Source organism: Asparagus officinalis, chromosome 3, assembly GCF_001876935.1.
Source record: "Asparagus officinalis chromosome 3, Aspof.V1, whole genome shotgun sequence".
Classification (NCBI taxonomy): Eukaryota; Viridiplantae; Streptophyta; class Magnoliopsida; order Asparagales; family Asparagaceae; genus Asparagus; species Asparagus officinalis.
Genome location: NC_033796.1, coordinates 75,173,841 through 75,185,158, shown reverse-complemented (window position 1 = coordinate 75,185,158; position 11,318 = coordinate 75,173,841). Strand labels below are relative to the sequence as shown.

At 40.8% G+C, this 11,318-nt stretch overlaps 1 protein-coding gene across 1 annotated transcript in view; it reads right to left on the bottom strand.

Moving 5' to 3' along the window:
• Positions 1 to 936, bottom strand: part of LOC109835298 — a 1,736-nt gene extending 800 nt beyond the window's left edge. The window contains exon 1 of the mRNA XM_020403280.1: positions 72 to 936. Within this exon, the coding sequence (XP_020258869.1) occupies positions 72 to 936 (865 nt within the window). The remainder of the gene's footprint in view (positions 1 to 71) is intronic.

Here is an 11,318-nt window from a genome sequence, read left to right as displayed (position 1 = left end):
TAGGAGATGGACGAGCCTCGAATTCTTGAACTCCTTGTTCATGCTTTCAGTTAAATATCGCATGCATATGCCATGAGTAGCTGTAGGAAATTTTCTCCTCAAAGCATTCACAATTGCATTCTGAGAATCTGATAGGATAGTAAGATGAGGTATAGTATCTGTGCTCACCTCAAGCAGCTTGTGGAACTCGGATACAAACCACATCCAGCTTTCATCAGTTTCTACATCGACAATACCAAAAGCTACCGGAAACAACCCACCATCACCATCAAATGATGTCACAGAGAGTAGGCTACCAAGATACTTGTTTTTTAGCTGTATACCACCAAAGCTTATTACAGGCAAACACCCATTCAGAAAACCATAAATCGATGCATTGAAGGAAATAAACAGACGCTGGAATCTATGATCTGACCCGCTCGTAAATAACTGTGTGATGCTGCCTGGATTACTTTGCTTTATTTGCTCGCAATATGAAGGAAGAAGGCAATATCCTTCTTCAGAAGAACCATAAATAGCAGCCAAACCCCTTTCTTTCGCTCTCCAAGCTTGCTTATATGGTATTGTGATCCCGTACAATTTCTGAACATCTTGCAATATATCTTTCGGTTTGTAATTCATATTGTCTCTCAGTCTCTCCTCTATAAGATTTACAATCCAATCTACAGATGCCTGATGATGGCCAAGCTGAGCATTTTTTCCGCAAGTGTGTGTCCCTTCGATGGCTCTTATGGTGAAGGTCGGAACACTGGGAAGCTTCACTGCCCGGATTCGCCAAGGGCAGCCGTCCTTGGCACACTTGGCAAAATAGCGAATCAGATCGCTCTTTATTATCTTTAGTTCAAAGTGTTGGGCTATAGCAGCATCCTTTATAGCCTTTCGGAAAGCCTTGACATCAGAAAATTGCTGCCCAACGATAAAGTTGTAGTCCTCCATTTATCAAAGTAAAAATAAGCATGAAGATCCTTGAATGCTACAATATCATGTGGCTTTCTTCCTTCATCAACTCTAGTTCTTGGATAACCACACAACCATCCATATACTTATGCAGAAAAGGACCTACCAGGCAAATAATGAAATAGAATTTGTGAAGTTAGTCTACTGAAGAAGAAAACATCGATTTTAACATTCGTTGTGCGTATAAAATACTTTATTTTTAATTATGTAACAGAAAAATGACTGTAAATAAATAACAGTGTTAGCTGCAGTACAGATAGGGGCTGTTTGTTTGCCCAAAAAAAATGAGAAACCCCCCGCCATGTCACCTTTGAGGAAATCCCCCCCTGCCACCTCAGATTTTGATTTCAACCGTTTTCCATTTCACATGTTTGTTTCATTTTGAGTTTTAAGAAAAGGGGATGCCACGTAGGATGCCATGTCAAATTTTAAGAAATGTGTTTTCACACCAAAAACCTCTGAAAACACTTGGAAATGTCACTTCTATGAATCTTTAATTAATAAAAACACTGTTGAAATAGTATAAGAGAATAAAATAGATTATTTAAATGCTGATTTTACTGTTACTATTACGGCTGACCTATATTTCTCTTTTTTTGTTCACAAACAAACACAAGAAATGGAAATCTATTCTACTGTTACTATTGCGGCTTTTTTTGTTTTTAGTGTGACATGGCGGTGAAATGTGGTGATTTCTTTGCGAAACAAAAAGAAAAAAAGAAAACTGGGAAATGTCTTGAAATGTGATGAAAGCAAATGAAATGTGACATTTCCATTTCCGATTTTTTTCGGAAAACAACCAAACAGCCCCATAAGAGAAATCTGACCAATCTCTAAATTGTCACAGTGGAACTACTGTTCAAATGGTTGTGAGAACTACGGAGTTTGAGCCACAGCGCAGGCATATCTTTTTTTAATATTTTTATTTTTTACTTAAACCCAAAGTTTTACCCCAATTGAATTTTATACGCCCACTTCCAAAGTCGGTTTTGCCTGTAAACCCAAAGCTTTACCCCATTCATTTTTTAACCCACCCACTTCCAAAATTTTACTAGGGTTTTATCTATAAACCCAAAGTTTTACCACCAATTTCTTTCTAAATCCACCCACTTTTAGAGTCTTTTGCCTATAAAAAAACTTTTACCCCAAATTTATATACCCAAAGTTTCACCCTGATTTATTTTAATACACCCACTTCTAAAGTGGGTTCCCAGCGAACCCAAAGATTTACCCTACTTATTTTTAAACCCACCACTTCCAGAATTTTAATAGGTTTTTATATGGAAACCCAAAATTACCCCAATTTATTTTAAAGCCATTTCAAAGAGTCTTTTGTGGTTTTGCCTATAAATAACGGTTTATACCTATCTATTTTTAACGTGTCCACTTCCAGGAAGGATAAATTGTCTATGAACTCAAAGTTTGACCCCCATTTATTCTTAAACCCACCCATTTCCCAAATCACTCTTACACTCACACCTCGTTTAGTACGCGGGCATGAGTGAGAATGAAATGAAAGTCTAACTTCTCATTCATGCTTACCAAACATGATGTGTTTGAGAGAGTTAGAAATATCATTCTCACTTCTCATAATTTCCCACTTAATGTGGGAATTGCTATTCCCAATGAGTTATCAAGAAATTGATATTCCCACTTAAGTGAGAATAAAAATAATAAAATAAATTTTGGATATACCCTTCTTAAAGACATTCCCACATAATTCTCTAATCGCATCCAAACATAATAATATGAATGAGCATTCCATTCCCACATCAATTCAATTCTATTCCTACATTCAGGGGTTGTTTGGTTCATTTTCTAGAAACCCAATTTTGGAAGATTACTCATGGAAATAGGTTGTGGGACCCATTTTTATATTTTCAAAATCATTTCATGATTTTTTGGGGAGAAAATGAGTTTCCTTAAATTTGGGACTCATGGCACTATTATCTTACTAGTGGGTGGGTCCTACATGCACAACATCTCTTTTTTTCTTCTCTCAACCAAACACAAGAAAAGGAAATCAAACACCTTCACATGGGTGTGTTGGGTGTTTTGATTTCCTTTTCTTAGTTTCTCAACCAACCAAACAACCCCTCATTCCATTCTCACTTGACTCTATTCCCTCGTACCAAACGAGGCGTTAAAACATTCCATAAAATTAATTTTGAACATACTTTGTATTTCAGTAGTTTGTTATACAATATCAGTTACTATATTGTTATAAGTTGCTATATTTTTGTTCCAAAAGATTAGGTCTATGGTGGATTATAATAAAATGCTTAAACTGTTATTCTTTTGCTTATAAACTCAAAGTTGTATCCCCATTTGTTTTCAAACTCACCCACTTGGGACACAACCAAAAGAGCCATTCGTCTGTAAACCAAACTTTTAGCCCCATCTAGCAACAGCTATAGCTATCAATCGGTGTTGACTTAAATATCAACAACCCAACTTACTGCAGTATTTTCTTTGTTTTCCATCAATAGAGAGAATGAAGCAGCAGCTAAACTTTCTTTTCTTCTTAAGAGAAAAAAGGAAATCAAATAAGTTATTGGTAAATTGTCACTAGTCAGCAGATTGATTGATAGTCAAAATTACACTTTCAGGCAACAAAACAGTTAAATTTACACTCATAGCCTCCTACTTACGGGTTTTCCGCATAAAAAAAAAGCTAACTTTACTAGAAAAAGTAAACGATCCATTACAAATTCAGAACATGGTGAACATCCAAAAGAACTCAATTAAAGAAAAAAAAGAAACGATTAAATAAAAGAAAAGGATTTTGATTAGGGTTTTCGGCAAAAGTTGGAAGGAAATACCTGATCAGATATATCATCTTGTGGCGCCAAAAGGGGCGAGAATTTTAGGCCGTTTATTGAAAATTGATAATGAAATCTAGGGTTTTGGGGGTCATTGGAGAAAGGGGATGAAAGAGAGATCGAAGGAGAGGCTAGGGGGAGCGAAAGTCCTTTGGGGGATTTTTGTGAAAGGTTGGGGTCGATTAGGTCATCTCGAGTCGAGGGGCATTTTATTTTTTGCCGAGTAAGGGTATTTTTGTCATTCTGAGATATTATTTGTGTTGACGAAAATGACCGAGAAGCGTCTCGTATTCTTTTGATCTGCAAACAACGCCCTTGATATTTACGATGCAGCCCTTCTGGCGTCTTCGGCAGAAACTCTGGACGCTGCCCAATCAACAGGGTACTTTCAAAAGACTAGTCAGAGAGCTCATGCGTCGAGCGGGCGTACTCCATAAGAGTTGTCCTCTAATGAAGTTTCCACTACACCCTCAATTGTCATAATTTGTTTCAAATAGTCCTCCCCAATTATTAATTCCACTCTTAATTTGAATGATTAATTTTAAAATACCTTAAGAGCCTGTTTGGATTTGTAGGGGGTGAAGGGAAGTTAAGGGAAACTAGGTGAGAGAATGAAAGGGAAGGGAAAAGAGTTCCCTTCCCCTTGGTTACAACCCAATTTGGGGGGTAACAAATTTTATACTATTAGGGGGTGAACCAAGGGGAACTACGATGAATAACTTCACCTTCTAAATATTCCCAAACAAGATGAATGGAGGTGAATGGTTCCCCTAACTTCACTTCACCCTTATTCCCCTCAATCCAAACAAGCCCTAAGAAGAATCAGGAAAGCTAATAGCAATTTTAATGTTTTGAGGGACTAAATGTAAAATAGCTTAAGAACTAGGGGATCGAATAATAGTTTCAATAATTGGAAGAATGATTTTAGGGACTAATATAGAGAGCCCTTTAGGTTATTTTGGTAGCTTATTTTCAATCTGGTTCCCAAGAAGCTTAGTGAATGAGGAATTGATTTGTAAACATAGAGAATTGTATCGAACATTGACAATTCTGTAGACCCCTCAATTCTCATAGGTTATTTCGAATAGATCTCTATAATTGCTAAGTCTACTATTGATTGAAAGATTAATGCTTAAGAATAAAAGGACCTAATAGCAATTTTAATGAATTGCGGGACTAATTTGAATATAGCATAAAAATTGGAGGACTTAATAATAATTTTAATTATTTGAAGGACAAACTAAATGTAAGACATGTAAGGGACTAAATAGAAAAATTCCTTTTGGCTTTTTGGTGGCTTATTATCACTTTGCTAAGTTTACGTACTTTTAATTTTGAAGTCTCAAAAGTACTTTTCTAACACGTCGATGCTCATAAGTGTTTGGGTGAAAAATCGCTGTTTTCATTGTGATTGAATCTATTATAACTTTAATCGTTTACAATAAACTCAAATAAAAAAAGTTGATCTTTTTATAAGATCTCCTTATACAATGAAAATACAAAAGATACGACTCTTTTCAAACAGCGCAACGGACGTTTATCACCCGCTGTTTGCATGGGAACTTTGCCTGTGCCGGGGACGTTAATATCCGTGGACCGTCACGGATCAGATCCGGTTGACAGATTGGTGATCAAAGCTCTTACTTCACGAAGGAAGTAATCGCTGTAGCGGTGATCTCGACCAAGCGAGATCACGGCTCTTTTCGAGATTTAAGACCAAGCTTAAATCCGGAGGAATAGGGGACGGGTCTCAGATCTCTCGAACTCCACTCTTTATGCACAGGAGATCGCCAAAATCTTCTAACCCTTGCTGTAAATTCGTGGCTCCACTCTCCAATTCGGCAGCGCTTCGCCCTCTTGATCCCTTTATGAGAAATGAGCACCCGAGCTCATATTCATAAGCTTCGGAAGCGGGTATTTGGATAAGAACGAGGGATTCCTCCTTATCTTCAGTTAAGAACTGATTAACCATAGTATCAGATCAGTTGGAACGCTCAGGAACAAACAAATCCTAAGAAAAAACCGTCAAAACCAACAAATCATCAAATCTGGCCGATTGTCACCCGGTGGCTCGGCCTTGGCCGAGCCACCAAATGGTGTCGTTTTGATGTGACTCGGCCGCCAGTGGCTTTTATTGGTTTTTCGGGTTTTGACTTGTTCCGTCGTTACGCGTATTTCGTCGTTTCGTTGACTTGTACGCTTCCCTGATTCATTTTGTGAACGCATGAACATCTTGACGGTGACCGACGGACGTGCAGGCCACTTAGTTTGTCGATTTGGTGGCTGATGAGCATCGGGACACTTGGAGGTGGCTGACGAGTGCACGGGACCGTCGGTGGTGGCCGATGAGTGCACAGGCTAGTCGGTTCGCCGATTTGGTGGCCGATGAGCATGCGGGACACTTGGAGGTGGCTGACGAGTGCACGTGCCCTTTGGAGGTGGCCGATGAGTGCACGGGCCAGTCGGTTTGCCGATTTGGTGGCCGATGAGCGTGCGGGCCACTTGGTGGTGGTCGGTGAGCACGCGGGTCACTTGGTTTACCGACTTGGTGGCTGATGAGCGTGCAGGCCACTTGGTGGTGGCCGGTGAGCACGCAGGTCACTTGGAACTGGTTGACGAGTACACGGGTCACTTGGAGGTGGCCGATGAGCGCACAGGCCATTCGGTTTGCCGTTTCGCTTCATGTGTTCGTCGGTGTCGAATAATCCCCTTAGACTTAGATAATGGCGTTCATCACCTTCTCTCTGTCTCGAGCTGTGTGTGGATACCTATAGGTATTTTTAGACGCCTACAGATACCCCCTCCAAAGTATTTCAGACTCATTCTTTTATAGAGGAGTCTGGGATGCTTTGGATATGATAGGCCCCCACCTTCAGTCGGTGTCAAATGACCTGTGAACTGCTTCAATTCTTAACTTCTTCAGCCTTCAGTCTATTTAGTGTTTTATCGAATAGATAAAGTTCTTCCGGCGCTGCGTTTATCGTCTGACCGTTGTCGAAATCTTGAATCGAAATTGGTGAGTTAGTTTTGGTTCGTGTCATTGAGTTGACTTTGAACTGATCATCTTCGTCAGAAATTCATATCTGAATGCGATTGAACTCCCTGGAATTATCCTTTACCTTATTTTGGTGAAATTGCTGATGCGTTGACCGACATCGACCTTTGCGTCGACCGGCGTTAACCTTTGCTGTAACGTACTGATCGACGTTAACACAGTTTATACTCGTACGTTTGCTGGTCGGGCTAGCATGCAGATTGTTTAGACCCATTCTGCACGTAACATTGTACTAAAAGAGTTAAACTCTTTTAGTGCTACGATATTGAATACGTAGACTTCGTCTTTCTCACGGGAATAGACTACCCGGCAACGCGTGTTAGATGCTGACTTAGGATTTTTGGCAAATCCTCAGCCTTCAACGGATTTGACGTGCTCTTACCGACTACCGTTTGAATCGGGGTTAACTCTTTTAGTGCTATGATATTGAATACGTAGACTTCGTCTTTCTCACGGGAATAGACTACCCGGTAACACGTGTTAGGCACTGACTTATCCCTACTCAGGCTTCGGGATAAAAGTCCCCAGACTCGGATTCTGGTGTCTTCTTCAAACGGTGAAAGACTAAACTGGCAACGCGTGTTAGATGTTGACTTATCCCTTCTTAGGATTCGGGATAAAATTTCTCGTGCGCGTGTTAGACGCTGACTTAGGATTTTTGGCAAATCCTTAGCCTTCAACGGATTTGACGTGCCTTTACCGATTACCGTTTGAATCGGGCTTGCATGCGGATTGTTTAAGTCCGTTCCTCATGTAACGTTATGCTAGAAGAGTTAACTCTTTTAGTGCTATGATATTGAATATGTAGACTTCGTCTTTCTCACGGGAATAGACTACCCGGTAACGCGTGTTAGGCACTGACTTATCCCTACTCAGGCTTCGGGATAAAAGTCCCCAGACTCGGATTCTGGTGTCTTCTTCAAACGGTGAAAGACTAAACTGGTAACGCGTGTTAGATGTTGACTTATCCCTTCTTAGGATTCGGGATAAAATTTCTCGTGCATGTGAGGCGCGAATTTTGGTGTTATTCCTGCCACAATATCGAATATGTGGGCTTTTGTCCTTTTTACGGTAAAAGACTGACCGGCAACGCGTGTTAAGTGTTGACTTATCCCTACTTAGGATTCAGAATAAAATTCCTCGTGCGTGTGAGGCACGGATTTTGGTATTATTAATAACAACCTGCCACAATATCGAATATGTGGGCTTTTGTCCTTTTTACGGTAAAAGATTGACCGGCAACGCGTGTTAGGCGTTGACTTATCCCTACTTAGGATTCGAGATAAAATTCCCCATGCGTGTGAAGCACGAATTTTGGCGTTATGAATAACAACCTGCCACAATGTCGAATATGTGAGCTTTTGTTCTTTTTACAGTTAAGAACTAACCGGCAACGCGTGTTAGGCGTTGACTTATCCCTACGCAGGATTCGGGATAAAATTTCCCACGCGTGTAAGGCACGGATTTTGGTGTTATTAATAACAACCTACCATAATGTCGAATATGTGGGCTTTTGTCCTTTTTACGGTAAAAGACTGACCGGCAACGTGTGTTAGGCGCTGACTTATCCCTGCTCAGGATTCGGGATAAAATTCCACATTAGTGAATACGTAGACTCTGTCGTTTTTTACGGGAACGAACTACCCAACAATGCGGGTTAAGCGCTAACTCATCCCTACTTAGGCTTCGGGATAAAATACCCCAGACTGGATTCTGGTGTCTTTTTCAATCGATGAAAGACTAAACCGGCAACGCGTGTTAGGCATTGACTTATCCCTGCTCAGGATTCGGGATAAAATTCCTCGTGCGTGTGAAGCACGGATTATGAGAGTTGAAAAAGTGGTGTCTTCTCTTGGGGGCAAAGACGAACCCGATGCGGGAGAGGAAGAATTTTATATTCTATCTCCCGAAGCTGAAGAGGAAGAATTTTATATTCTATCTCCAGTTGTAAAAGAAAACTCCAAGTGGGATCTCCAATTCAAGAATCTGGGAAGGCAAAACTAAGAGTGGGATCTCAACTCCGAGAAACAAAAAAATTCGGATAACCCTAACTGTCGGAAGGTTTGATTATCAAACTAAAGGTGGGTTTCTCATTTATCGAGAATGAATTGTGTTTTTGCCCTAACTGTAGGAAGGTTTGACCAAATGGGAATTTGAGGTGATCCTAACTGTAAGAAGGTTTGATCACTCAATTTGAAAGTGGGCCTCTCGTTCATGGAAGGAATCGAGAGGAGATTTTGGTTTTGGCCCTAACTGTAGGAAGGTTTGACCGAGTGGGAGGTTTGAGACGATCCTAACTGTAGGAAGTTTTGATCGCTCGATCTGAAAACGGACCTCTCGTTCATTGAAGGAATCGAGAGGGGATTTTTGTTGTGGTCCTAACTGTAAGAAGGTTTGACCAGATAAACAGTGGGAGTATGAGATAACCCTAACTTTTATAGGTTTGATTGTTTTCGTCGAAAGTTGTTTTCATTGTCGATCCCATTAAAACTTAAATCGTTTACAGTGAATTACAATGAAAAATAAACAAATTATAACTTTCTTGGAAAATAACACAGAAATCGTTTATCGACTCCTGTTTTGTGGGACTTTGCCTGTGCCGGGAGTGCTTAGGCTCGTGGACCACCAAATCACAGATTGTGAAGGGATTTGAGGATTCTTTCTTCGTTTATCGAAGTAAGAATTTAAAGCGAATATCTTATCGATGTAAGATGTTCACTCTTCTAAAGATCAAGTCAGAGCTTGGATCTCTAGGAATTACTAGAACCAGTTCTAAGGAATGAAGACTCTCTCCAATTCAACAAAAAGCTTAAACTTCTTTGCTCCAATCTGCTCTTTGTCCTTTGCTTCGTGTCTAGGGAGGTATTTATAGGGATAGAGTTGCATAACAATAGAAATGGAGGCAAAATAACTGATCGGATATAGGCTCTTTGGGTGCGTCAGTCTATATTGTCACGGCTATTGGCGCGTCAGTGTGTACTGGCGCGGCCAAAGAGGCAGTTCCATCTATATTGTCACGGCTATTGGCGCGTCAGTGTGTACTGGCGCGGCCAAAGAGGCAGTTCCAGCCACGTTTCATCATGTTTGAAACCGTCCTCCCACGACTTTTAACCACTTTTTTCATGGTTTAACTGCTTGTACACGTCAGCACATATTCTCTTTTTGATATGCCGCCACGTGGACCTCCAAGAGATGTTAAAAACTGTCAACAATTCACATAAAAGGCTACTGTACTATTTGCGCGTCATACTTTGCTGCCGCGCCTTGGGCGCGTCACCATAGGCTGTCGCGCCTTTGGCGCGTCACCATAGGCTGCCGCGCCTATACGTGTCGTCTGTCGGTGTATTTTTTCACATGCATGCACATTGTTCCCTTCTCAGTCTTGAGTTGTATTTGGATATCTATGAGCATTTTTTGACACCTACAGATACCCCCTCCAAAGTATCTTAGACTCGTTCTTTTATAGAAGAGTCTGGGACACTTTGGATAAGATAGATTTTACTTACAATCCCTTTAGTATTTAGTTGAAGAGGTTGCGTAGAATGGTCTGTGAATGGCTTCAATTCCTGACTTCTTCATCTTTTAGTCTATTCAGTGCTTTGTAGAATAGCTAAAATTCTTCCGGTTCTGTGTTTATCACTTGACCGTTGTCGAAGTCTTGAACTAAAGCTGGCGAAGGAATAGTTTATACTCATATATCTTATTGGAGTGTTCGGGCAATAGTTTAACCTCATATACCCATTGGGAGGTTCAAGGAGATGCAGTTTATACTCATATACTCATCGGAGTTCTTGGGTATGCATTCCACGTGCAATGGGAAGCATACATATGCAAATACACTTGAAATTATTGTGTACACATAATGCTTTTGCGCGTCAGTATCAACTGACGCGCTCACACGAGGTCATGCGCGTCAGCGTTAATTACTGTACGCTAGCGCGTCAGCATCGACTGTCGCGCTAATGCGCGTCAGTGTCGCGGAGCGTCAATTACTGTACGCTAGCACGTCAGCATCGACTGCCGCGCTAATGCGCGTCAGTGTCGACTGTCGCGCGCTAGCGCGCCAGCATAGACTGCCGCACGTATAGTTGGCCAGTCAGGTTTATAACCCAATCGCTGGGCTTTTTCGGGTCATCTTTCCCCGCTCTTCTAGGTTCGAAACATTCTTCAAAACCCTATAAAAGGATTCTTAAGTCTCTTCTCCTCCACATCTCTTCATATTCAGTGTGATTCCATTTGAACAAGATCTAGGGTTTCAAGTTTTTTCCCCCAGATTTTGAGATTTGCTTCGGTTCTTTCACCCTTCGAGCCTAATCCTTCTTGTCCTCTGGTAAAACCAAACCTATAGGTCATACTTCGGGGTTTTATTTTGATCTTTGCTTGGGATTTCATCTAAAAACCCTAATTTTTTGTTCTTTAGGTTGATTTCATCATGTCTCCTAAGAAGGCTCGTGTTTCCAAGGGTAAATCAGTGGCCCAAGCAT